Here is a 27,839-nt window from a genome sequence, read left to right as displayed (position 1 = left end):
CGCACCGGAAGACGGAACTACAGCTCCCAGCGATCTCTGCGCTCCCAGTCGGCAAGATGGTGTCACGCAGGAAGAAACAGAAGGCTGGCGGCCACGAGGGGAGCGTACCGAGCCCACCAGGGTATTCAGGTGAGGGCCAGGGACCGACCACTTTGCCGGGAGGTGGCCTGCGGGTGACAGAGGCCCTGGCAGCTCCTCTGGTGTCGGGGTGCAGGACCCCGCCGCTCCAGCTCTGAGAGCTGATTCCGCGGGCGTTCCTCCGCGAGGCCTGGGGCTTGGGCGCGTTTCCTCCAGACGGTGCCTGGAGCCCTATAGCCCAGCGAGCCGCTTCATGGTCCTCAGAAGCTACTTACCCGCTGATCTGCCGGTGTCTCGTTCTTCAACAAGCGCTTCCTGAGTGAAGGCCGTAGCTGTATCCCTCCCAACCCCGAGATTCGCATCCCACTGGTGTAGACTAACTGGGAGGGTGGGGCTAGGTCGGCCTGAGGGGTCGAGGAACGTTATCCCCAAAGGAAGAATGGGTGGAGGGAAGAGGGTTAGTACGCCAAACAGAGCAGCCCGTGCTATGGGGGCTGATGGTGTTAGACAGCGGATACTCCGAGAACGCAACTCCCGAGCCAGGCCGCTAGCTCACTGTGTCCGCTCCCTCAGCCTTCTGCCGTGATTATCCGAGTACATTTCTCTCCAGCTCCCCGTGGATGAATGGACGAACAGGCGGGCAGATGGAGCTAGAAAGGGACAAAGAGAATGGAACTTGGGTGGCATAGACACTGACTTCCTCTCAGGGTACCCCAAACTCTCCTGCACTCGTTTCCCCTGTTAGCTGTTCCAGTCAAGTTCTCAGAAAAGCAGCAGGCTTCTCATTACCTCTACATGAGACAGCACAGAGTTCGCCAAGGCACCCAGTCCACGTGGCCTGCCAATCGGACCCTTTTTATCCTCAATGTGCCCCCATACTGCACACAGGTAAGAGTCTGGTTGGAGACCAGTGGGTTGTGTGTGAATGGGGGCTTGCCACGGGCCCTACGGAATCCTGGCGGTCAGATGGAAACTCCAACAAACCCTCAGTGGAGGATATTGAAAGACTGGGACCTTCAGAATTAAAATACGGGTTTTCTCCCCTCCCCCTTCTAGACAGGTTCTCCCTCCCCCTAGGCTGTCAGGAACTCACTAGATCGCTCAAGCTGGCCTCCAACTTGCTGTACTTCCACACCGTCTCCATCTTGACTCATTACAGTTAGTTATGAGTGCTCACACCTGGCTTGGAAATTAATTATCCTTCCAACTGTTTGTTTGCTAGTTTTTCTTTTTTTTTTAAAGACAAGTCTAACAAAAGTCACTGCAGATCTATCTAGACATCCTTATTAGTTTCTCACAGAAAGCATTACATTTGTAGCTTTGATTGAGGCAGGGCCTCTTGTAGCGTGAGCTGGCTTTCTACTCACTATGTAGGTGAGGCTGGCCTTGAACTCGTGATCCTTCTGCCTTTACCTCAAATTCTGGCATTACGTGTGTAGTACAACTTTAATCCCAGCATTAAGAAGCAGAGGCAAGGGGTTGGGGATTTAGCTCAGCGGTAGAGTGCTTGCCTATCGAGCGCAAGGCCCTGGGTTCGGTCCCCAGCTCCGAAAAAAAAAAAGAAAAAAGAAAAAGAAGAAAAAAAAAAAAAGAAGCAGAGACAAGTGGATCTCTGAGTTTGAGGCCGGCCTGGTCTACAGAGTGAGTTCCAGGACAATGAGAGCTACACAGAGAAACAAACAAACAAAAATCTCAAAAAATTGTTTAAAAGTTTATCTTATATATATATATATATTTATTTAATATAATATAATATTTATTATACATTATAATAAGTATATATAATATTTAATTTTATATAGAATATAATATTTAATTTCATATATATTATTTTATATATATTTAATACTTGCTGTATTGGAGATAGAGCCCAGGGCATTTCCACAGTAGGCCAGCTCTCTGCATTCTCAGACTTGTATTGTTATGTAAATTACAGAAGAGAAATGATTCGCTAAATGTGAGATAATTCTCCCCTCTCATTTCCTTTTTTTAAAATTTATTTCTCGATCTCCTAATGTAGTAGCCCTGGCTATCCTGGCAGTCACTGTGTAGTCCAGGCTGGTCTCGAACTTATAGATATACACACACACACACAGAGACACACACATCCCATGAGTGCTGGAATTTCAGCTATGTATCACCGTGCCTGGTGGGGTGAATTATTTTTTAGAGAAATGTTAGAGCTAGGGATGTGGTTCGGTGGCAGAGTGCTGCCCTGGTTCAGTCCCCAGGGCCACATATATCATATTTGGAGGCAGGCAGATCAGAAGTTCAAGGCCAGGGCTGGAGTGATGGCTCAGCGGTTAAGAGCACAGTTAAGTAGCCTCTTCCAGAGGTGCTGAGTTCAATTCCCAACAACCGCATGGTGGTTCACAGCCGCCCATAATGGGATCTGATGCCCTCTTCTGGCCTGCAGGTGTACATGCAGGCAGAGTAAATCCTATACATAAATAAATACATCTTAAAATTTGATAGTATGTTGGCCTGGCGCCAAAAGAAAAAAAAATAGTTCAAGGCCCATTTTGGGTGCAGACTGAGTTCATTGTTAGCCTGGACAACAGGTTGGAGAGAAGGGCTGAGCCATCCACTTGTGCCTGTCAAAGGCTGAGCACATCTGTGTAGTCAACGCAGACCCAAGAAGTAACCTCCTACTCTTCGTGACACTGCCACGATTAATGCAGACTTGGGTGGTAAGGCTTAATTGCTTGTCATATGAGAGTGCTTCCCTTCGGGACACCTGCCTCCATGCTGTCGTGGGAGCTGGTCACTGTGAGGGCACCTAGGCCCCTGGGTATCGTAGGTCCGGGCTCCCAGTCCTTTGGGTTGTAATGGGTGTCGGGAGGCTCTGAGGAGCCTGTGGTGCTCACACTCTACTGCCCTCTGACCCTGGTAGGAGAGCCTGTCTCGATGCCTGTCCTCATGTGGCACCATCAAGACAGTAGAACTGCAGGAGAAGCCTGACCTTGCCGAGAGCCCCAAGGAGCCGAAGTCACAGTTTTTTCATCCCAAGCCGGTGCCGGTAGGCCACCCAGTAACACACACCAGGTTCCATGGAGTAGGGGCAGGGGCTGGGGCCCGGGTAGGCTTTCAGAGAGACCACTCCCTGTAGCAGTCCCTGTAATGTGTGGTTAGGAGGCTGTAAGTGACGACTTATGAGTCTCTCAGACGTGCCATATTCTTTGACTTCCTCCTCACCTCTGCCCTGCAGTCCCCAGGGCTCATTTCCCACGTTAGAAGATTCCTCCTCGGGACAAGTGCCTGGCTATAGGATCCCTGCTCCTGTCCCCTCTCCCCAGGTCTCCCATGTGACCTGATGTACAAGGCAGTCGGACCCTGAGTTTGTGCCTTGTCTGTTTATAACCTGCCCTACCCTGGGGTGAGCCTGCTTTTCACTGAGTCCTCAGGAGTCCCTCCTCTGGGGAAGAGCTAGATGTTCCAGCAGCAGTTGACTAGCTAGGAGCATGGCTGTCCCTCCCTCACACTCTGGGATGATAGATGAACTGCCTAGTACCACGTCCCCTAGTTCCGGGCAGGTGTGGGGAACCTTGTACCACAAGTGGGAAGGCTCTACACAGTCTCTCTCCCTCCAGGGCTTTCAGGTAGCTTATGTGGTGTTCCAGAAGCCAGGTGGAGTGTCAGCTGCTTTGAACCTGAAGGGCCCATTGCTGGTTTCTACAGAGAGTCACCCTGTGAAGAACGGGATTCACAGTCAGTACCTGCTGGCTCTGTCCAGTGTTTCTTCCCTGGGCCTTGGGTTGGTGAGAGACAGGCTTTCTGGGGGCCAGCATCTGTGAATGCCACAAGCTGCGTCTCCCTCTTCCTAAAGGCCTGGGCTGGCAGGACTGTTTGTGAGACACATCAGCAATAGCCTGAGGCATCAGCACCAGGCAAGGGGGCCTTAGCCCAGCAGCTGCTGCTAGAACCTTCCTATCGCATCCACCTGGGCCCTAAGTCCCTGGGCAACAGGGGCCTCTGCAAAGGGATCCCAGCCTACTGGCCTTATCTGGGTGGATCCTGAATATCCACTCTTGGCCAGTCACTTCCTGGGGAGTGTTCTGTAACAGCCGTAGCGATAGCAAGCAGCGGGCATTGAATCGGTGCACACAGGAAGCCAGGCTGGTTTGGCACAGGAGGGGTTTGGAGAAGACAAGGGTTGGGGGTGTGTGTCACTCTTGAGTTTGCTTTTTTTTTTCTTCAAAGAGTTTATTTTATGTGTATGAGTGCTTTGCCTGCATGCATGTATGAGCAACACATGTATGTCTGCTGTCTAAGGAAGTCTCATGTGACTGGAGCTGTAGATGGTTGTGAGCCGCCATGCTGAAGCTTAGAACTAAACCTGGGTCCTTTGCAACTGCAACAAGGGCTTGTGTCAGCTGAGCTCTCTGGTCCACTTTCAGCAGGCTTAAACAGCACATGATGCTTTTCCAGCACAGCCTACATTATACCCTGTCCCCCTCCCCCTCAGAGTGGATCAGTGACTATGAAGATTCCGTGCTGGACCCTGAGGCCCTGAGGCTCGAAGTAGACACATTCATGGAGGCCTATGACAAGAAGATAGCTGAGGTAGGGCTTCAGCAGGGCTCCTGGGTATCACTTGTGTAGCCACAGGACCATGCTTTGTATTGTAGCACCGTGCCTGTGAGGAAACCGTTCCTGTGGTGGTGGTGGCGGCGGCCTACCCTTTGCCACGAGGAGTGCAAGCTTCTGGGTTTGCTTGCTGAAAGCTGAGCTACCTGGCTGGGTGGTGTGGGTTCCCAGCAATCTGTAGGTGAAGGTCTACAGGTGAAAGAAGCATCCTTTTATTATTTATTTGTTTTTAAAGATTTATTACATATCTTGTAGCTGTCTCAGACACACCAAAAGAAGGCATCAGATCCCATTACAGATGGCTGTGAGCCACCATGTGGTTGCTGGGATTTGAACTCAGGACCTCTGGAAGAGCAGTCAGTGCTCTTAACCGCTGAGCCATCCCTCCAGCCCCGAAAGAAGCATCCTTGATGTCTGTTCTCCAACCCTTACTGTGGGGGCTGTTCTGGCCAGCAGACACTGTGTACCCAAGGGAGGAGGCAGTGGGCCTCTAGCCAGTCAGGGACATCCTCCTGCTGCAGAGCCCTGCCTGTCAACAGCTTCTTCCATACAGGAGGAGACTAAGGCCAAGGAGGAGGAGGGGGTCCCTGATGAGGAGGGCTGGGTGAAGGTCACCCGCCGGGGCCGCAGGCCTGTGCTCCCTCGGACAGAAGCAGCCAGCCTGCGAGTTCTCGAGAAGGAGAGACGGAAGCGCGCCCGAAAGGAGCTGCTCAGCTTCTACGCCTGGCAGCACCGCGAGACCAAGATGGAGCGTAAGACACCCCCGAGGGCACACACACATCCGGGCGGGAGCTGGGTGTCCGCAGTCACATCCTCCATGTCCTTATGTCCCCAGAGATGGCATTTGCCCAGGGACAGCACTGGGCTATGGGCTTCAGCTCCAGATCCCCAGAGTGCCTTGGCAGGAATCTGCCAGCCCTGGCCAGACGCCATCAGACTGTGGAGTGCTGAGGGCCTGAGGGGTGGGGGCACTTGTGTGTTCCACCAGGGAGAAGTCTCGGTGCTGCCGGTGAGCATCCTGCTCCTAGGACATTTTCCCTGTTGGTCCAACACTCTCCTGAGCATGGAGTGGACTCCTTAAGACCCCAGCCTTTGTTGGCACTGACACTTGCCTCCCTGCCTCTCCCACACATCCCTGTTCTAGACCCCAAGCTGCACGTCACCTGAGCAGCCTCTGTCCGTCCTCCCTCCTTAGAGTTCTAGATGCTGCCTCTCTGACCTGAGTCACTCGGTTAATTCGCTGAATTCTGGAGCCCCCTACTCCAAGGCCACACATCTAGGGAAAGCTCCCCTGAGCCTGCCTGTTCTCTGGGCCTCTCAGCTCCCACCTCAGTCCTCTAGAGGGCTGTAAATGCCCAGTTCTGTTTCCTTGCAAGATCCTGACTTTGACCCAGGGCACAGCAGGAATAGGGGACCTAGAAGGGAGCCCTGAGTGGGACAGCCTGCAGCTCCTGCATACTTGTGCGATCTACCTTGTGTCCCTCACCCCCAGATTTAGCACAGCTGCGAAAGAAGTTCGAGGAAGACAAGCAGAGGATTGAACTGATGCGTGCCCAGCGCAAATTCCGGCCCTACTGAGCTGTTCTGGCCATGGCCACTGGAGAGCAGGCTTCACGAACAGAAAGACCAGCAGGCCTGGTCCCCCAGGGACCATGTTCTGGGAAGAAGATACCAGACCAGGGAGTAGCTGTTTCCCACAGTCCTATCTCTGCACCCACACAGGCTAGAGGTGAAGGGCAGGGCTGCTCGGAGGAGGATTTGCCCTTCACAGAGCTGCCTCTGCCCTCTCCTGCCTGTAAAACACTCCCGGGACCATGCTTGCCCTCCATGAAGCCCCTGCTGGCATCAGCCACTTGGAACACGGTGAAGGTGGGAGATGATTTTATTTCCACACAGCTGGTAAGGGGCTCCAGAAGCCTCTGAGCCCAGAGGACCAGCCCTCAGCCCTGCTTCCTTAACACCAGCTCACCAAGCTTACCCAACACCCCAGTCCCCTTCTCAAAATCACAGATAAGACCGGCATCCTTCCCCTACCCCTAGCTCTGCTGTAGAATTCTCTGCTGCCTCTCCTGGTCTTCAAGCCCCATGAGACTCATGCCCACCCCCACCGATTTTGTGGGATGAGAGCGCTTATGATGTGGAGGCAGCTGGGAAGTGTGAACAAGATTCCAGAGCTACAGCCTGGAAGGGGTTGTCCTCGGTGGGCCCTGTAGGAAGGAGCGGATGATGTCAGCCACGATCTGGGGCTTGTTCATGTGGATGTAGTGATTGCCTGGGATTTCCACAAACTGGAACCGCTGGAGAAAGGGAACAGGTGGTGAGACACTGCCCCACTGCCCCCAGGTGTGTCAGAGGCAACCTCTGACTGGCCCTTGTCTAGTCATAGTACCCTGGGGACTCAGAGGCTGTCAAAGGGACATAGGCATCTGAGCTATGAAGCTACTGTATATATTAAACCAGGGCAGCGATAGTCGGGGTCACTGCCCTCAAAGAAAGGCTACTGCAGGAGCTTGCCCAATAGGAGAGCCCTCTCCCACCCCCACTTTGTGATAGCATCAAACTGTGTAGAGATCTGGGCCTAGATTCTAGGTTCTAAGTGGTAAAGACCACGAAGGGCCAGGACCCACACAGGCCTCCCCTACTCTGTAGCCATAACACTTGTCAGTGCACGTCCCGGGAGCAGTAGAGGAGGTGCACCTCAGAATTAAGCCAGGCCCAGGGTTAGGTGGAGACAATAAACAGAATCCTGCCACCAAAAGCTGTCTCTCCAGATGTGACTCCATGTTCCATGTGTCTGGGGACTAGCCACAGAGGGATACGACCTGCCGGCTACTTGGATCTGGAATGTGCCAACCCAGGAGATCCAAAGGAATTGAGGGGCTGTATGAAGTGGGGTTCAGAGCAGATACATCCCCAACCCATCAGCTTCCTGGCCACACAGCTTACCTCCTTTAGGGTGGATCGTAGAATGTCCAGCATGAGGAGGAAGGACGCCTTATTCAAATCGTTCTCCCGTCTCACGTCGTAGTACCCGTCCAGTGCTCTGGGCAGCGAGAAGTTGGGATGCCCCCTAGCTCTGTGTCTTGATAGCCCCTCTGCCTTGCCTGGGTCTCAGGCCCTGAAGAGGCCAAGCCTAGGCCGCCCCCTAGATTTCCTTCAGCTGTACCCTTTTGAGCCTAGTCATCCGGTACCAGCTTTCTCTTAGCGCTGGTAGCAGGCTAGCCCAAACTGAATGGCTGCTGAAGGTGGCTCGCAGTGCTATGGAAGGGCCGGGTTCTGCTGGGCTGGGATCTCAAGGCCAGGCTTTCATTTAAAACAAAGCCTATTGAGATGGAATGAATTTGTACAACCACCCCGAAACCCCACCCCACCCCCGTTAAAGGACGCTATCTACAGCCTACCCAGATTTGCCCAGCCTTGCCATGCTCGCCCCAGTCCTGAGTTACAGATGTGAGCCATCATGCCCAGCCAGTTCCATGGTTTTGAGTTCAGAAATTTCAGCAAATGCTTTGATGTATGAAAGCATTAACATGTCCTCAGACTTCACAATGAGTTGAAAGTTCTAAGAAAAGCACTGAGCATCCTAGCACAGCCACTGGTGAGCATCAGATTCTGCCCAGATTTCCTGGCTGCGGCTGCGGTGCCAAGCACCGTGGAAAGAACTAGTTAGACCACCTATGCTGCCAGCCCAGGAAGAGTTCCTGGATGTGTAGACAGTCCTGCCGTGACCCACTGGTCATTGCGGTTAATTTGGCCAGTCTGGCTAGGGGTGTGCCCCCTCCTCGTCACTCCTTAGGCGGTGCAGAGGACAGTCCTTCCCAAGAGAGTAGGCCTTATTAACGGGCTCCCAGGATTGCCCGTGCAGTTCTACAAAGCACATCCTGCTCTCTCTCAGCATGAGGACACGGAATTGGTCACCACAAGATAGGGGTCCCCAGAGACCAGCTGAGTCATGGTGCCATCCTTACCCTGTCCCCTACTCCCAGGCACCTGCTGATAAAGATGTTTCCGGGAAAGGCTGACTGAGCAGCGGTGCCACACTGGGAGAACTGGACACTGTGCCAGGCTCCTCCCTAGAGCTTCCTGGTGTCTGGGTCTGTCAGGGGTGCTGGGTCTAGACTCACTTGATTATTAACACGCTGGCCTGCAGCCTCCTCAAAGAGTGCATAGTCAGCTCCTTGCCCATGAAGTCAAAGCTGTACTGTGGCTGCAGGGACAAAACCAGGGTGACTCTTGCCATGAAGCCCTGTGAGCTCCCACAGGCAGGGTAACTAGGCCAGCTGGGCCACCGGTCCCAGGAGGCCAATGTCCACCAATTCATTACTCAAAGCCTCTTGTTTTCCATCCACCAAAGTCCCGCCCACCCCAACCCCCGAGCCATTCTTCCCTCTTGTTGGGATCATAGCCACCCAGCCAGAGTCCACTCACAGAACCCCTTACAGTGGGTGTGGCTGTTGGTGGAGGCAGAGAAGCAATGGAGGTTACTTCAGGACTCTTTCAGGGCTGTGGAGTCCCCTGCAGACCCTTCCCAGAGCACAGTCCAGCTTCCAGCTCTGGGCTCTGCGCCAAGTGGAGCCCGTCCCTTTGAGACCACTTCCACATCACACTATGTTCTGGACCACATCGCAGTGAGTCCACCAGACCTGTGTCTCCACCTAGCTCTGCCTGCTCTGTCCTTGCTGTTTAGCATGTAGTGGCCAACATAGAGGCCTCCAGTCCCATGCAGCTACAGACGGGTACTGTAGGTGTGATGTGTATGCTAGAATCAGGAGACTTTGTAGGGGAAATTATGTAGTAAGTAAAATACAAGATGTAGTTATAGTGGACTGAGGATGTAGGTCAGTGGTAGATAGCACTGGGTCCTAGTATCTGATACCCAGTCTCAAAATTCACTCCTGGGCTGGAGAGATGGCTCAGCGATTAAAAGCACTGACTGCTCTTCCAGAGGTCCTAAGTTGAATTCCCAGCAAGCACATAATGGCTCACAACCATCTGTAGTGGGATCTGATGCCCTCTTCTGGTGTCTGAAGACAGCAACTGGGTACTCCTATACATACATATAATAAAATCTTTAAAAAGAACAAAAAGAAAAAAAAACAAAGTAAACCCAACAACAACAAGAAAAACAACAGGGCATGTGTGTGACAGTCCCATAATCTCAGCTGTCAAGAGGCAGGAATAGGTAGACAGTTGGAGTTTGATGGCCAGCCAGCTTAACCCATTGGAAAAGTTCCAGACCATCTCAAAATACAATATTAATAAGTGTGAGGACGGTAGCTGAGAAACACCGCCGAAGGTCGTCCTCTGACCCCCACATGCACACGTACATCATACCTGTGCGCTCACACAGACATGACAGACACTCCTCCTCCTGCTGCTCAGACTAAAATCACCATGAGAACGTTCTCAAAAGCAGAGTCCCACATTACCTACCTACGAGGCCTCACATCTCAGGTATGACAAGGCTCGGGGGGGCTGCCTCCCAGAGAGTGCAGGCTACACAGTGGCTTCACTGGTGTGGGGGATGGAGTGGGGTGCAGCTGAGGCGGGGAGGCTCTGACCCCGGCCACAGCCAACAGTGAACAGGAGGTGGCAGCATCGAGCAAGCTGGCGCGTGGGCCTTGTCCTCCAGCCCCCTCCTTTTCCTCAGGAACTGGGGTTATCTGGCTCAAGGGTACGATCAGGCCTCAAACTTCATTTTAAGTTGGTCCCAAGGCAAGGATTAAAGGCCATCACCTCCACTCATGCCTGCGGATGTGAAGCTCTTTGGAGTTTCTGAGGCAGCTTATTCCTCCAGACTGGTACCTTGCCACACTGGTACTTGCCTGTCCCCTTTTGTCAGCTGCCTCTCCCCCTCAACCTCTCTTAGCTTCTTCCAATTCATTTCCTGGCCCACTTTTTTTTTTTTTAAGTAATAAAACAGACAGCAAGGTCAAACTGAACGGCCAACCCTGAAGCCTTTTGCAGAGGACACAGGGGTGTAGGACCCAGACCCAGGTTGGGGGCCCTGCTATTGCCCCAGATTCATGGGGTCCTCCGGGGAGAACTTCTCTGATCTCTAGTGCCACAGCTATGTTGCTCTCCTGGCTTTCTTCACTTCATGTCTGTGAGGGACTTCCTTTAGCAAGGGTACGGGGCAACATGAAGTCCTGAGACAAGGGTCTGTGTCCATGTTTATACACGTGTACAAGAAGACATTTGGAGGGGGAGAGTCCACGATATATATCCACATGTATGAGAAGACATAAATGGGAGAGAGAGAGGAATCTGGAGATGTAGCTCAATGGTATAACACTTGCCTAGCATGTGCAAGTCCTTGGGTTCAATTCCCAGTACGTGTGTGTGTGTGTGTGTGTGTGTGAGAGAGAGAGAGAGAGAGAGAGAGAGAGAGAGAGAGAGAGAGGGAGAGAAAGAGGGGAGAGGGGGAGGGAGAGGGGGGAGAGAGAGAGACAGAGACAGACAGACAGAGAGACAGATAGACCAGGGTGAAGTCAGCACCTCCTGCAACATTGGTGGGGACATAAACTAGTTCGGCCTCTGTGAACAACAGTTCAGCAATTTCTCAAAAGATCAGTCACACGTTACCATGGGCTGCAGCATTCTCTTCTGGCATAGCCAAGCACCAGCATCAAAGACTCAGACACTTGCACCTCATGTTACAGCTGCGTCGTTCTCAATTGCCAAAGCGTGAAACCCTGATGCCCATCAGCAGAGGATTGGATGTAGGAAATGTGGTGCCGTGGGTAGCTTGCTGACAGAGGCCGATCTCTCCGTGACACCTGTGGTGGAAGGGGAGATTCCCACAAGTTGTTCTTGGATTGCCACACAAGATTCCCTATCCCCACCTCCCAAACACACACACACAAATAAATGTTAAAAGATGTTTAAAGAAAAATGGTGGACCAAGCTGGCCTCAACTCACAGGTTGCTTCTGCCTCCACGTGCTGGCATTAAAGATACCACAGTGGAGTAGTTAGTATTGAGCCTTACAGAGAAGTAACCTAGAGGTGTGTTTCAACATGAAAGGTTCTGGAAGGTATGAGGATTGACAACTGTTGGTGACAGTTATACAAAACAATATATTTAATACCAACCAGCAGTTTACTTACAGGCAGCTTAAATAGGGATTGTATTTTTTTTTAATGTATGTGAGTACACTTTTGCTGTCTTTAGACACACATTGGATCCCATGACGGATGGTTGTGAGCCACAATGTGGTTGCTGGGATTTGAACTCAGGACCTCTAGAAGAGCAGTCAGTGCTCTTAACCACTGAGCCATCTCTCCAGCCCCAGGGATTGTATCTTGTGTCTATAGTATGTTACACATATAATTTTAAAACTACTTTAAAAAAAAAAAGACCATAGACCAAAGGAAGCCAAAAGACAGTGATGCTTACCCAAGAGAGCCTCTGGTCCCTGTTCAGCACCAGACCTGGAGAAAAGCACAAAGCACAGTGGGCCGTATGTCATAGGAAGGACTCATTCGGCTGCTCAGAGAAGTCCCAGTCTTCACACAGGGCTCATCTGGGCTGGTGAGAGCCACCCTGATGTCAGCCAGCCCTGGACTCCCTGGGATTCTTCCAGAGCAGAGTTTGGCCAAAGCTGTCTCTGCCCACATCTCCCCAGACCCTAAGGGACAGCACAGGATGATAGAGACAAAGTTTTCTCTCCTTCCTTCCCTTTTTGCTTTTTTAGATAGGATCTCACTATGTGGCCCTTGATGGCCTGGAACTCACTATGTAGACCAGACTGGCCTCTATTCACAGAGATTTGCTGGGATCAAAGACTCGTGCTACCACTCTGGGCTCCACCTCTCCTCCCAGAGAAAGAAACTGTTTGGACCTTTAACACTAAGAAATAGTGAGTAATTGAGAACTATGACATTCCTTGTCAGAGGAGTAGAAAGGGCAGGATGTCGTCATTTTAACCATCTGACATGGTCCCTGCCATGTGGCAACTCCTTTCATCTAGGAAGGCTTAGCCATGCCTTCCTGGGCCACATCTATGACTCCTGGAGAACTGTGTACAGGAGTGTCGGGGTGGGACTGAACAGCCTCTACTGCCCTGTGGGAACACACAAGCCTCAGGAACCTCCAAGCACTGGCAGGGGATGGAAAAATCAACACTGTGGGACTTGCTGCTAGAGGGAAACAGGGAGGGCTGCAGGTGTTGCAGTTACGAGAAGGAGGATTTCCAGAAGTCTGTCAGCTGCCTTGTGCACAGCCACCAGAGAAAAGGGGACGTCAGACGTGAGCACCTTCTGCAAATGGGCTGAGTACCCAGCGTGATGAATGGATAAATGTGAATATCAACCTTCACCAGTATTAAAATCAAAGAAGCAAATGACTCAGATTGCAAAATCCATCAGACAGACACAGGTCCAGTGCAATACCACAGTTCTGAACTCAAGAACAAACCACTCCAGGAGAAGTTAAGACAGAAGTGACAACTGCAGGACAGGAGTTTACAATTCTGTGTCCCCAACATGGGAGAGTTGGTAAAACTGAGATAAAGCCAAGAACTGCTAAGAGACAGGGCAGCCAGTGCTCTTGAGCCATCTCTCCAGCCCCCAACTCCCTTTAATGTCCCTTTAGTTCTGGTCTAAGTCACATGGGGGTTCTTTGATTTTTTTTTTTTTTTTTTTTTTTTTGTGGTTTGTTTGGCAGAGGAGGCTGGCTTCAAATTTACAAAGACCCATCTGCCTTTGCCTTCTGAGTGCTGGGTTTAAATGTTGTGCCACCGATGTCCAGAGCCCTCAACTAAATCTCCTTTTCCTCTCTGCAGTGCTGGGCTGGAATCAGGACCTTCGGGATGCTCGGCCTACACACCAGACCTTACAGGTTTACTCCTTATAAGTTACCTTGGTTTTTTTTGTTTTTTGTTTTTTGTTTTTTTTTTTTTTTTTTGGTTCTTTTTTTTTTCGGAGCTGGGGACTGAACCCAGGGCCTTGCGCTTCCTAGGTAAGCGCTCTACCACTGAGCTAAATCCCCAGCCCCTAGTTACCTTGTTTTTATGTGTGGTTTTTTTTTTTTTTTTTTTTTTTTTTTGGTTCTTTTTTTTTTTCCGGAGCTGGGGACCGAACCCAGGGCCTTGCACTTCCTAGGTAAGCGCTCTACCACTGAGCTAAATCCCCAGCCCCGTGTTTTTGTTTTGAGACAAGGTTTCTCTGTGCATCCCTGCTTGTCCTCAAGCAAGCTGGTCCAAACTCGGATATCCACCTGCCTCTGCCTCCTGAGTGCTGGGACTAAAGGTGTGCACCACCACCACCCAGCGTGTTTTAAAGATTTATTTATGTATTTATTTTTGAGACAGGTTGCACTGTGTAGCCTTTGCTGGCCTGGATTTGTTTTGTAGATGAGGCCTCAACCTCACAGAGATCCACCTGCTTCTGCCTCTTTGAGGATTAAAGGTGTGGACTCAGGTCTTTTTAAGTAGTGATAGCAAGGAGACTAAGACCGGTGACAAAGTTTAAAAGGGGGCAAAAGACGGTTAAGAACACTGGCTGTTCTAAAGAGGCCAGGTTCAATCTCCGGAATCCACGTGGCAGTTCCTAATAATCTGTAACTCAATTCCAAAGGGTCCAATGTACTCCTCTGAGGTCTGATACTCAGACACAGAAGCAAGCAAGATACCATACATAGAAAATAAAACAAATTTAAGTTCTTAAAAAACAAAAAAGAGGGGTTGGGGATTTAGCTCAACGGTAGAGCGCTTGCCTAGGAAGCTCAAGGCCCTGGGTTCGGTCCCCAGCTCCGAAAAAAAGAAAAGAAAAAAACAAAAAAACAAAAACAAAAAAGAAAGGAAGGAAGGAAGAAAGAAAGAGAGAAGGAGAGAAAGAGAGAAAGAAAGAAAGGCTTGATGGTTACACATCTTTAATCCCAGCATGTGGGAGGCAGAGGCAGGCAGTTCTCTGAGTTTGAGGCCAGCCTGGTCTACAGAGTTCGAGGACTACACAGAGAAAGCCTGTCTCAAAAAAAAACAAAACAAAAAAAAAAACAAAAAAAACAAAAACAAACAAAAACAAAAAAAAACAAAAAAAACTAAAAACCAGTGGAGCTAGAGGGATGGCTCAGCAGTTAAGAGCACCGACTGCTCTTCCAGAGGTCCTGAGTTCAATTCCCAGCAACCACATGGTGGCTCACAACCATCTGTAATGGGATCTGATCTTAAAAACAAACAAACTAAACCCAAAAACAAACAAACAAACAAACAAACAAACCACACAAAAAACCGGGTCATTGGTAGCTCACACATTTAAGCCCAGCGCAGAGGCAGATCAGTCTTTGTGAGTTTGAAGTCAGCCTCATGGTCTATCAAACAAAACATAGAACCCCCCCATCTGACAGCACCAGAACCAGAAAAGGAACTTTAAATTAAAGGGGAGGCTGGAGAGATGGCTTAGTAGTAGTTAAGAGCAATGACTCGGGTTCAATCCCCAGAAACCACATGGCGGCTCACAACTAAATCTAGGTATAGGGGATCAGACACCCTCACAAAGACATACGTGCAGGCAAAACACCAATGCACACAAAATAAATAAATCATGAAAAAAGTAAGAAATCAAAATGATAGCTGGGCTTGTTGTATGTCTGGGAAGGGTTGAGAGGAGTCAGCCTCCCCCTAGGAAAAGCAACGCATGAATCTAGATGGCATTCTCTGAGAGAAAAAGCAATTATGGAAACATTAAGAAATGCTATTTTCGGGGTTGGGGATTTGGCTCAGTGGTAGAGCGCTTACATAGGAAGCGCAAGGTCCTGGGTTCAGTCCCCAGCCCCGGAAAAAAAAAAAAAAAAAGAAAAAAAAAGAAAGAAATGCTATTTTCTGTAATTATTAGGTTTTCGCCTCTAATTAGAGATTATGGAACTCTTCATGTTTAACTGTTGATAGAGTTCTAGTCAGGCACTTGTGGCTCTGGATGCCCAGAGGTCCATGTGGACGAGAGATTGGTTGCTGCTCTCTCGGATCACCTCAGCCTAACGAATCTGAGGCCAAGACCTCTGTGCCACCCTGAACTGTCACCCAATCTCTCTGCTAGATGAATGTTCCTCTCTCTGCTCTTGCAGGGTGGGGCCTGCCCCGGCTTGTGACTTCCTCCAGGTCTGGGGTCTCTGCTCAGAGAATGTGAAAATACTTCACTGGCCCTGTGGGATCCCTGAGAAGGTGCAAGCAACATGTTTTCTAGAAAGCCAAGTCACTTTTGGTGAAGATCTCTAAGGGAGTTTCAGATGTCTAGCTGTCGGTCACAGCCAGGAATTAGTACAAGTCATTTCAGTCCCTAATCCAGTTCCTCCGTCCAGCCCCACCTAGCCTGAAGTCTTTCTCCACAGCCTCCAGACAACAGATGTACCAGCTGGTTTTGAGTGTCAACCTGACACAAGCTGGAGTTACCACAGAGAAAGGATCCTCCCTTGAGGAAATACCTCCATGAGATCCAGCTGTAAGGCATTTTCTCAATTAGTGATCAAGTGTGGGAGGATCCATTGTGGGTGGTGCCTTCCCTGGGCACCCTGTGTTATATAAGAAAGCAGGTTGAGCAAGCCAGGGGAAGCAAGCCAGCAAGCAGCACCCCTCCATGGCCTCTGCATCAGCTTCTGCCTCCAAGTTCCTGCCCTGTGTGAGTTCCAGTCCTGACTTCCTTTGGTGATGAACAGCGATGTGGAAGTGTAAGCTGAATAAACCCTTTCCTCCCCAGCTTGCTTCTTGGTTATGATGTTTTACGCAGGAATACAAACCCTGACTAAGACACAGACTATTCTAGAACTTAAGCTGCCAGGCTTCACTCTTCCTTCCTATACTGCAGTGCCAGAGCCCTGCCCACTGCTCCCTCGCTGTCACCGCTCCCCTCCTGTCCTGTGAGCCCCACATCCATATGCACCTCCCTAGGCAAGGACACCTGTGTTCTGGGGACAAGCAAAAGTGACTGCAAGTGGACATTACTTCTGACCTCTCTGTGTCCAGGAGCTGGACACCCCTCCCTTTATGAAGCCAGAGAACCTGGGCGTGGGATAGAGGTGCCCCTCAAGGACCCAGCAAGCCATGACCAGATAGCCTCCTCTCTCTAAGAGGGGGGATTCCTTCTCGAGATAGCCTTGGGAAGTTCCCTGAGGTCAGCGGGCTGTTGCAGGATATTTGATCACACTATGAGCCTCGAGTTTGTGCTATTTACTAAATAGAAGCCATTTCTAGTTGTGGGGTGACTCGGCCCTTAGCACACGGCTTTAATCCCAAACGACGACGGTAAAGTTAGGTTCTAGGAGGAAGCACCCATGTTTGAAAATGATGTCTAATTGATTAGCAGAAAAAGTGACAAATCCAGGGAAAGATTTGACAGAATAGGATATGCCCAAGTCTCACGAGAAGAGATGGGAAAGAGAGTCAGCATAAGAGGAGCTCCCCAGAGAAAGAGAGGGAGGAAGCAGTTTTCCTGGGACAGTTGTACAGAGACAGGTTACAGAGAGAGAACAAGCTACACACAGCTGAAGACAGAAGGAGCCCGAGAATGAGAAGGCCCCAGAAGGTCAGATCACCATAGTGAGAGACCAAGCAGAGCAATTCAGGAAAGGCTGAGAGAGAAGCCAGATTGAATCAGTCAGCTTGGAGAGCATATTTGAGCCAGAACAGGTGATTTCACCAGGCGGCCAGAGCTCAGAAAGACCTAGAAAGGACGAAGCTTACTCAGCAGTAAGTCTCAGAGGCTGAAAACATTCTAGGCCTAGCTAAGACTGTACAGGGGCTAGAAGCTTCCAGACTAGGCCTGGGCTAGCAGACAGAATTACATCCGGGGAATAAAAGTTACTAGTACAAGTGCCTTCCAGGGATTCCCCAGCAGGAGGCTGTGTGCCCTAAGTCCCACTGACCCCTAAAACGTCCTTAGCCTGTGAGGCTGGGTCCCGGTCACCTTGCCTGTATCCTGGACAGGGAAACAGCCTGAGCTGACTTAAACCCATGTGAAGCCACAGTCCCCAGTGAAGACTTACTTGGCCCTGCTTTGTCTAGCCTCCAGCCCTGTGTTTGGAAACATCTCATTGTCCTCTCTGCCTTGGCTTCCTGGCAGGTTCTTGCCACAGTGTGGCCTCTGTATCTGCTGACCTTTCTCTGTCTCTGCTTTAGCATTGTTCTCAATGCTGGCGATTGCTTCCCAATGTCCAGGAGCACCAGGGATATGCAAGGCTGAATAGCTCCACTCCCGGGAAAGGCTGGGAGGGGAGAGGCTGGCCTCAGGACTGACAGATAAGCCAATTGTGTGGAGGATGGGTGACATCTACCTGGGACAGAAAGTAGGTCATAGTTCATTCTCTCTGGACTTCGTTTTTTTTTTTTTTTCCTTCTTTCTTTCTTTCTTTTTTTTTTTTTTAAACAAAGAGTCTCCTGGGGCCATTAAGATAGCTCAGTTGGCAAAGACACTTGTCACCAGGCCTGAAGACCTGAGTTCAATCCGACACCCACAAGGCGGATGGAGAGAACTTGCCCTCACAAGTTGTTCTCTGACCTCTGCATGTGCATACACTCATAAACATAACTGAGAACAAAACTCAAACAGGTCCTCATCTTCGAGCCTTCACAGGCAGCCCCAGCAGCTGTTCTGCCTAAGTATGGCTGCCTCCATCCCACCTAAGAGGCCTGGCCCTCTGAGGAGCAGCAGCAAACTCCTGCTACCTGATTCCACTAGAACTTGCCAAGGTCACAGACAGATCTGGCAGAGAGGGCACCATGGCCATGAGCATGGCCCTCAGAGCCTCTGGCTGTTGCCCCCACTGGGGAAGACCTCTCCATTTCTCTGAATCTAGCTAGAAATCATCTCGGTTCTTCTACAAAGCCTTTCTCTTTCAAATATGGGCAGCCGTCCCAGGTCCCCTGCCAAGTGTTTCTGTGAATCTGCTCAAGCCAGACCTGGTGCTTTCGGATGGGATGAAGCCAGGTTTACGGTAAGGATTTCAGCATCCTGGAGGGAACGGTAGGGTTTCCCTGGCCAGAGACTGAAGAGGCTTTTCCTTTTGTCCTTAAGGGGTTTGAACAGAGCAGGCTGCTTCTTTGAAGAGCACCTCCTCCACTAGGCACACCTGAGGCAAAGGTGTTCTTCCGTTGTTTGCTTGAGTCAGGGTCTTGCTATGTAATCCAGGCTGGCCTGGAGCGTTAACTTCCTGCCTTGACTTCCCAAATGCTAGGGATTCAGGCCTGAATGTTACACCCTGGCCAGTTCTGGGCCGGAACACTTGTGTTTAGAAGAATGTGCTCTAGGCTGTGTCTCATGGCTCTCTCCCTATCCTGGTACATCGATTGGCCTGACTAAATTGGCTTTAACCTCATGTCCTGAAGTACTTGGGGACTCCCTTTTGCTGAAAGTGGGAATCACGAGTGAGTGAGTGAGTGAGTGAGTGTGTGTGTGTATAGGGGGTGGGGGTGCAGAACAATAGAACAATGGCTTCCTAACAATGTCCATCTGCAGAGAGCCAGCAAGATCTGGATCTACCTTCTAAACTAATTCTGCTGTAGAGGAGTGCTCCTGCCACTTGTCTGTTCCCCAGCACAGCCACGCCCAACTGTCTCCTTAGTGACTATTCAGTGTTTGTGCTCACATCCCAGATAACTCTTGGGCCCAGCTGGGTTCCCTGGGCTGGCCGGGAGCTTGTCTCTTTTGGATTAGCCCACTTCTGTGCAGTAACCCCTGGTTTGGTCATCTCTGTCAGGCACAGAAGTCTGGGCCCTTAACTTTTCTATGAGTTTTTGGGGAAGGGAGACAGAGGCTCGAGACTAACAAAAAACCCAATAGAACAGAATGGCAGCCGTACCCAAACACTCTAGGCCTGTTCCCTGTGACCCTCACTGTGTTATTGGTCATTCCTCTTCAGCAGTTCGAATTCTAGTCAGTCAGGACAAAAGTTCCCACATGACAACCTCTCTCTGCCAGAGCCTGTTGGCTCCAGTCCCCAGCACTCCCTAGTGTCCCCTCTTTGGCCAGCAGGACTTCACAACTTGTCCCTACCTCCACAGGGACTGACTTTTGGTTCTTCAGAAATGTCACATTTACAACCTCAGCTGAGCCTATAGGAGTGGTGACTACCGCTAATGACCTTATCGTTTTCCTCACAACACAGGTATGTCCCATGATCTGCTAGTTGGCACCAAACCCTAGATTTTATGCCCTGTTTGGGGCACTTCCTGTCTTACACCACCATCTCACAGAAACTTTTACCTCACCTAAGAGCGGCTCCCATAAGCACCCTCTAGAGCAGGGTCCAGGTTCTCCCTGGAGCTCTCCTATTTACTCCTTGCTTATCTGTAACATTGTTGCTATGGTTAATCTAGAGTGTCAACTTCACAGGATTTAGAATCCCTGTGGAAACAAATCTCTACACCTGCCTGTGTGGAAGTTTCTAGATTAGATTGTGGTGGGGAGGCCAGTCATGACCCTGGGCAACACCATCCCATGCACTGGGGTCCAGGACTGAAGGCAGGGAGCCAGCTGAGTGACAGCATCCCTCCCTCCCTGCTTCCTCACGGTGCACACAATGTGAGCGGCTACTTCCCACTCCTGCTTCCATACCCTCCCCATCATGATGGACAGTCTCCTGGGACTGTGAGCTAAAACAAACCCTTCCTCCTTGAAGCTGTCAAACCCCTACTGCAGTGACAGACAGATGTCCAATTGTTTATCATCTATTTTTCCTGCTAAAATGTTACTTGTCCTGCTCAGCCTTCTCCTTGCTCAAGCCTAGGAAATGTCATTTCTACTAAGGTAACCCCTTGGAGTTGCACCACCTACAGATTCTAGTCCATTGCCTGAGCTAGTATGGCCCACCAGCACACTCACAGTCCTGAGGGGAAGCCACTTCTCTGACCCCGAGACAAGGTTTTTTGACAAATACATGGGACAGGTAATCCAGAAGATGCTCGAGTCAGGGGCTCCCTCCCGTGTTCTGAAAACATCTTCCCCATAGGCCCAGCAGGCACGGCCATGACAGTCACTAACTTTTAGTCCCACTACCTAGCCATCCTTCCCATAGAATGTCTTTCTCCAATGCTTATGTGACCTTCATTGGGTACTTGGCCATCTGCAGGTTCAGTGTCCCCTGCTCTCACAGGGCCTTGGGGGAAGCAGTGGAAGTGTCCGTGAGACACTGTACGCACGAGGCATCAGCCTGGCATCCATGCCATCCCTCGGTAATAACGGGCAATGAGTCCTTACCTTCAGCCACCTTCGTGGTTCCCCTCTGCAGGAGGAGTTCCCCACAGTCTTCATTCAAGTGGCTGTTCTTAGTCAGGAGCCTGGGGTGGGGAGACAGAACTTCACTAAAGGAACCAAACCTTGATCAAGCCTGGACAGACAGAAAGGAGAGCAGGCAGCTAGAGCTGGTGGTACACTTCCTGTCTCTCAGCACCATCTCACAGAAGTCTTTTTTTTTTTTAATAGAAGGCTGTTTTAAGATTTATTTATTATATATAAGTACACTAGGGGTTGGGGATTTAGCTCAGTGGTAGAGCGCTTGCCTAGCAAGTGCAAGGCCCTGGGTTCGGTCCCCAGCTCCGGAAAAAAAAAAAAAGGAAAAAAAACCTAAGTACACTGTTGCTGTCCTCAGACACCAGAAAAGGGAACCAGATCTCATTACAGATGATTGTGAGCCACCATGTGGTTGCTGGGGATTGAACTCAGGACCTCTGGAAGAGCAGCCAGTGCTCTTAACCGCTGAGCCATCTCTCCAGCCCCCTCACAGAGCTCTTTAATTCTAGCACTTAGAGAGGCTGAGGCAGGAGGACCTTGAATTCAAGGGCGGCCATGACTACATAGGGAGTTCAAGGCCAGCCTGAGTTACAGCTAAATCTCTTTAAAACGAACAAACTGAACAACAGAAAGGCGAAGGGGTGTGACTCAGTGGTAAAGTTCTTGCCTACCACGAGGCACCCACGTGGCACCCACGCGGGCTTCAGTTTAATCTCCAGAAAGAATAGCAGGAAGGAGGAGGGAGAGCCGGAGGGGACAGAGGCTGCCATGAAGGATGGATAAGTCAGTGGGGTTACTTAACAGCCTGCCGGTTACTTTTTGTCCATATCCATTTATGTAGACGTAATGTAATTGAGCAATGTATAAAAGGGGTCATCTGTCAATAAAAAGCTGACTAATCTAGAGAACAACAAAAAGAGCCCTGTCCCACTGTGTGCACTGCCAGATGCAGTCCCAATGTGGTCGTGGTTGCAGAATTTAGAGGCCAGCAAGGACCCACGTAGTGTGGCTGGTCTGGGGTAGAAGCTATCACACAGCTAGGGTAGAATGAAGAAACTGTAGGTAAACTGTTAAGGAGTTTAAGGTTGGTAGACAAGAGAGAAGAGGTGTGCAAATAAAACATGAACTTGAGGGGGAAAGAAAAGCCTCCCTCGCCATGAGTAAAGAGGGGTGGTGACAACAAGGGGCTCCTGAGAAGTGTCCAGGAGGCCTGGTGCTGGGTGCCACCCCAGGGGGAAGCAACCTGGGGTGGGGGTAGGGGGATGACTTTGTGAGGAGGAAGAGGAGGAGGAGAAGGAGAGGAACAGCAAGGGGAGAAAGAGGAGGCCGAATCTTCTCCCCAGTTTGGAGGGCACAGCCGTCCCAAGCCTCCCTCCACCCTGTCCTTGCTCCCAGCACCCACTCATGCAGCATCTCCTCTGGGCTGAAGATGCCCGGGGGCTTCTGGGAGTCTTCCACCTTCAGTGTCTGCTCTATGTTCTTCCGCCTGTAGGTCATTATGTTCTCCACTTCCTGAGGATTCAGACACAGCTGGTCAAGCTGGGGCAGCGAAGCCCCAGGTGAGGGGGTCCTGCCCCACCACCCTAGGCGCCCTTCTGAGGGCTCAGCCCCTGCCAGTCAACCCTTCTACCTTCAGCACAGGTTTGCCTGGGACCACTAGAGGGACTAGGTGATTTTTTTTTTTTTGGTGGAGGGGCATATCTGTTAACTGCCAAGTGTTTTGAAGAGATGTGACCCTAGTATTCCATTGAGGGTGGACAACTTCACCGATTTCAATCAATGATGGCATCATTAAGGGCAGGGAGTGGAACCAGGTAATTGGGGAGGTAGATTTGAGATTACATCTGCCACACCCCATTTCCCCAATGGAAGAAGACCAGCAGGTTCAGGCTTTCAGGGCTCTCTGCCACCCAGCCCCACCCAGGAGGAAGCTCCAAGGCCCTATACTTGTGTCATCAGTGGGACATTACAAAGACCAAAGGGTGAAGTTTGCCATAGTCTATGCACCAGACTCCACATTAACCCATGAGTTATTGGTTCATGCAGTAGAAAATTACAGTGTTTACAACGTGCAGGGATTGGAGACATGGGGACAGAAAAGCAAACACACAGAGTCAGGTATGATGGCTCATGCCTGTAATTCCTGCCCTTAGGAGGAGACTGGGGCAGGAGGATTGCCATGAGTTGATTACAGAATGAGTTTCTGTGTAGGAGGAAAAGAGGAGGAGGAGAAGAGGGAGAGGAGAAGAGGAGGAGGAAGAAGAGGAAACAGAGAGAGAGAGAGAGAGAGAGAGAGAGAGAGAGAGAGAGAGAGAGAGAGAGAGAGAGCGCGAGTGAGCTTGTCCTCAGGGCAGGTGTGGCCATTTTAAAAATGGTGGCCGGATGTAAATTGACACTGCAGAGTCCTTTGTAATGAACTAACTCCCTTAGGGTCCCATAGTAGGAAAAGGACTGAGTCACATCTCAGATTGGTTAAATGCTAGTGCAGGAGCTTCTGTGGCCCAGAACGTCCTCCACCCACAGTGCTCCCCTCGTCCATCTTCTGCTGTTTCACAGTCTACATGGGATCCACCAGCAGAAGCCGGCCTCACACTGAGCTTCCCGCCAGTTCCTACACTCTGTGTGGTCCTTCACATTCCTAGGGTCACAAGCTTCAGGATGCTGCCCTCTCAGGGGGAGATCCCTGGCTACTTTCTGCCACATTCTCCTTAATGTCTACCACAGGAGACAGAGCTGAAGTCACCCACTAAAGTCTGGGGTCAGTCCCCATGACAGCCTCCCAGAAGCCTCTCCTACATTCAAGTCCATGAGAAGTGGCGTCGAGTCCAGCAAGATCAGTTTGTCCACCATCTCAGGGAACATGCAGGCGAACTAGAGAATGATGACAGAGGAACAAGTGAGTGGGTGGGGAAGGCACAGGCTTCACTGGAACAGGAATCTTCTGTCGCTCCAGCGTGCTTCTCCCAGACCTGGTCTTGGGAGTCTTGGGGATGCCAGCCAGGACAGCAGAAACTCTACAAGGGACCTTCACTAGGACACAGTGTGTGGAAACTGACTCGGGTACAGGGTTCCTATTTTACCTTCTGCTCCCCTCCCCCAAGGTCCCCAGGTCATCCCAGCACAGCCGGTTACTCACCAAGCCACCCACAACGCCACCTGCCAGACAAAAGAGCAGTGACAACAGTCTGTGTGGTTCATCCCTAGCTCCCAGTACCCTCCCCCTAGCTCTTTCCTGGGGGTGTCCTTTCCCATCATGGGGTTGAGACTCTGTGGCTTAAACTCTGGCCTCTCCCTGGGCCACCAAGTCCCCTTCATCAGAAAGCATGTACAAAGCCATCCCCCTCCCTCAATCTGAGGCCAGAGGGCCCAGTCCCTAAGGTAAGCATTAGAAGATTCTCTTACCCCTTTCCTCAGAGGGGCAGGGAAGGGTACCACAGTGACAACTTTTCTCAGCCCTCCACCTTAAAATGACTTACCAAAACTGTGGCCCAGGAGGGAGAGCCGAGTCCACTTAAAAGCTGAAAACATCAGAAAGAAGGTTTGCATGGCCTAGCCTTACTCTGTCCTTTTTCCTGTGCCCTGGCTTGGGACTCCCTCCAAAGACCTGCAGCATCACTACCCCACCCACTCTCCACCCCCACACCCCTTAGTCCCCACTGGAGACCATCTGAAGGGGCTCAAGCTCCACTGTGAGAAGCTTTTACTGGAGATTGGTTGCCAGGAAACCTGAAGCAGAAACCCCAGGTATCCATTCCTAACCCAGTACTGCCTTCTAGAGACTGCATCCTACTCCCAGGATGAGAGATGTTGCAGAGGACCCCCACCCCCACCCCACCCCCAACTCCTTCATGGCATTCGCTTGGGCTCTGGCTCACCTGACACCACCCTTCGGACCTCACTCACGAAGTTATGGTGGTAGTAGGGGAGACCTGGGCTGTAGTGGGTTGAAAGCCCATGGCCTCCGAAATCCATGGCCACATAACAAAAGTCTGCAGCAGAGAAGAGGAAGAGAGGGTTTTGGCACAGTTGCCTTCACCCCTCCACTGCCCTTCAGCCCAAGGCCCTACCTTTTGGAAGAAAAGGAATGAGCTTGTCAAAGGAGTTGGCATTGTCCAACCAGCCATGCAGGCACAGAACTGGAGGGTTCTTCTGCAAGCCCCAGACTTTGACAGCAATGTGGCCCCAGGGCACAGCCAACTTCAACTCTGAGAGCAAACCTGCAAAGCAGATTGGGTTATTTGTCCCCTGCGCTCACGAATCCAGCATTTCCTAAGCCCCTATGTGCGCATCAAAGGCACAGGCATCGGTGCTACTGGCCTCTGTCCTAGCTTTAGACAGACAGAATGCCAGGTACCTTGAAGAGGGAAGGACAACTGGGTCCCCTGGGTGAGAAAGATCTGAATGGGTTTTTCAGGATGTAACCCATTGGTTTTAGGGCAGAACTGGAAGGAGTGGGATATGACCTTGGGCTGGTGCCTAAAACCTCTCCATCCTCAGTTTCCCTTTCTATTAAACCAGAGTAAATTAGAATATGATGCCCCTTAACTGTCTAGGACCCATTCCAAGAGCGCTGTGGATGCCTGAAACTTCAAGGAGTAATGAACCCTATACAATGAATGCTACCCATGCACGTGTGTGTTTGTGTGTGTGTGTATAATTTATATATATATATATATATATATGTATATATATGTATATATATATATATCCATGATAAAGTTTACTTTATAAATTAGGCATGGTAGGAGATAAGCAGCAGGAATTAATAAAATACCATGCTGATAACAATATACCGTAACATACATGCCTGTCATCCCAGTACTCAAAAGGAGGACATGGGTAGTTCAGGAATTCGAGGCCAGCCTCTTATATAAGACCTTGTCTTACATAAAACCTTGAATCAACAAAATGCACTACAATGGAAATCTATGCAGCAGTCTCAGACTCTAAAATATTTTATGAAAACCAACTGCACTAATCACACCTGGAAGCCTAGCCAGATCCTGAGAAGGCAGAGGCAGGAGAATTGCAGCCAGTTCAGGACAAGTTGGTCTAGAGAGTTTCAAGCCAGCTAAAGCTACAAACAGTAAGATGCCTGGGGGTTTAAGATACTACGAAGAGCACCATGTAGCGCAAAACCGGACTGTGCCTTAAATTTTTGGACATTAGGAAACTAAACCCTTGGAAATCCAAACTGGCCAGCATTTTCCAAGCCTTTTGAGAGGATGCCAGATACTTTTACACACTGAGAGTTGGACCACTGCTACCCTCAGCGCACGGACCATGAAACTGAAGCCCAGGGAGGGGAGAGGGAGAAAGAGGAGTGAGAAGGAGAGAAAGAGATGGGGGAGGGGAGGGGGAAGAGAAGGAAAGACAGACAGACAGACAGACAGACAGAGAGCAAGAGAGCGAGCATGAACGAGCTTGATTGACTTGGGGGTCCAGGTGGGCCTCTTCAAGTCCGACGTGCTCCAGAGCTGAGCTCCTGCTGCTGCTGCTGGACCCAAAGTGCAACCCCAAACAGCCATGCACATCCACCTCTAATCCTCTAATCTAGGGACTCTCAGGACTCAGCGGCCATCGGGAACCCCGAATCTGGCTCTGCTAGATCCCAGTGCTACCCACTGAGCCTGGACACCTAGTGGAGAGGGCGATGAGTGTCTGCTCCACCGGCTCGAGTAAGCTAGTGGGAGCATGGGAGCACTCGCCGGGCCTCCCCCTTCCCAGTCCGATCTAAGGAGTCCTGAGGGACATCTTCACCCATTGCTCTGGTCCTTGAGGCTGTCACTCCCCGCTCAGGAGGTCACAGGAACTGGAAGGACTCAGCTCAGGTCCCGCCTCTTACGCCCGCCCGGCTCACCGACTTTCCCTCCAGGCCCTCCCCATAACCCACGTCCTAGCGCCAGCCCCGCCCCTATAAGCAACACCGCCCACGGCCAGGCTCCGCCCACTGAGGCCCCACCTTCCCACGGTCTCTCAGTTTCTCACCGGGACTTTCAAGGATCTCAGGGCTGCCCAGCTCCTGGCTCATGCTGTGCTGCTACACTGGAGTGGTGTCACAGCTAGCAGAGAAGTCTTTGGAGGACACACTTTGGCAGGCTCAATATCTGGACAGCCCCACATGACGCTGCGAGCTAGACACTAGACAAGGTCCCACAGCAAGGAAAGCTCCCCGGAGGATTCTCTCCGATTCCCACAGAAGTGGAACAACTGTTTCAGGAGGTTTCGTGCTATCCGCGTCCCCTCAGCAGCGCCTAGCACTATCCAGCTTTGATAATTGATTGCACGGCCTGCATGTATAAACGAATGTATAAATTGAGGGCTCTAGAGGAAACTATCCCCAGGCAAGGAAGGATTCAAAACAGTTTCAGCCCAGAGAAGACCAAGAACTCGGATTCAGGCTGTGGACATGGTGATCTCAGGATGCTAGGAAAAGCCTATGGGTTTTGGAGGCTAGCCTGGGAAACACGGCAAGCCTCTCCAATGCCCCAAACCCATCCTAAAGCAAACATTCCTAAAATGGACAAGTGCATGCACAGCATTTTATAATAAAAGAAGAAATCTGAACCCCTTGAGCTTTTAAAATTACCAGGAACAACTGGAACAACAGGAGGTGCTCCCCATCCCTGAGGGGCTCACTGTTCTAACTGGTGAACCACAGACCTGGACACTGAGGGAAATCAGTATGGCGAGTTCCCCAAAGGGGTGACAGGGCAAACCCTGAGGAAAGATGGGACGGGGGATGGGGGATGGGCAAGCCACTGTGTAGAGAAAGCTGAGGCTGAGAAATAGGCCAAGGTGGATGAGGGGCTAGAAAATGGGGATTAGGTTGTGACAGGACTTTTCCAAGTGATTTCACTCAGAGGTTAGGAGCCCGGGACACATCACACTTTTTTGTTCTATTCTTTGTTTTTGGGAGACAAGGGTTTGAACTCATTATATAACTGAGGGTGA

General features: G+C 50.7%; 2 protein-coding genes across 7 annotated transcripts; one reads left to right on the top strand and one right to left on the bottom strand.

The window, feature by feature from the left end:
* Nucleotides 1–9,899, top strand: Rrp7a (ribosomal RNA processing 7 homolog A). 2 transcript variants are annotated; one of them, NM_001130568.1, is made up of 7 exons: nt 11–129; nt 824–966; nt 2,972–3,097; nt 3,669–3,786; nt 4,544–4,641; nt 5,219–5,417; nt 6,158–9,899. In NM_001130568.1, the coding sequence occupies exons 1-7, from the start codon at nt 57–59 to the stop codon at nt 6,241–6,243; spliced, it is 843 nt and encodes a 280-aa protein (NP_001124040.1). In that variant the 5' UTR covers nt 11–56; the 3' UTR covers nt 6,244–9,899. The 2 variants fall into 2 exon arrangements, with proteins under 2 accessions (XP_063120001.1, NP_001124040.1); XM_063263931.1 differs by having other exon boundaries at nt 1–129; nt 5,219–7,423.
* Nucleotides 6,530–26,790, bottom strand: Serhl2 (serine hydrolase-like 2). 5 transcript variants are annotated; one of them, NM_001130579.2, is made up of 12 exons: nt 26,646–26,790; nt 24,953–25,102; nt 24,761–24,874; nt 24,362–24,403; nt 24,022–24,041; nt 23,682–23,756; nt 22,288–22,397; nt 20,853–20,932; nt 12,064–12,098; nt 8,790–8,872; nt 7,612–7,708; nt 6,530–6,962 (listed from the first exon to the last, which is right to left on the bottom strand). In NM_001130579.2, the coding sequence occupies exons 1-12, from the start codon at nt 26,647–26,649 to the stop codon at nt 6,840–6,842; spliced, it is 933 nt and encodes a 310-aa protein (NP_001124051.1). In that variant the 5' UTR covers nt 26,650–26,790; the 3' UTR covers nt 6,530–6,839. The 5 variants fall into 5 exon arrangements, 3 of the variants coding, with proteins under 3 accessions (NP_001124051.1, XP_008763997.1, XP_038935694.1); XM_008765775.4 differs by having other exon boundaries at nt 26,524–26,678; XR_010053031.1 differs by lacking the exon at nt 6,530–6,962 and adding an exon at nt 11,251–11,444 and having other exon boundaries at nt 7,660–7,708; nt 26,524–26,660.
* Nucleotides 26,791–27,839: the final 1,049 nt, after the last annotated feature.

Source organism: Rattus norvegicus, chromosome 7 (assembly GCF_036323735.1).
Source record: "Rattus norvegicus strain BN/NHsdMcwi chromosome 7, GRCr8, whole genome shotgun sequence".
NCBI classification, from domain to species: domain Eukaryota; kingdom Metazoa; phylum Chordata; class Mammalia; order Rodentia; family Muridae; genus Rattus; species Rattus norvegicus.
This window is presented reverse-complemented; position numbering and strand designations above follow the sequence as displayed.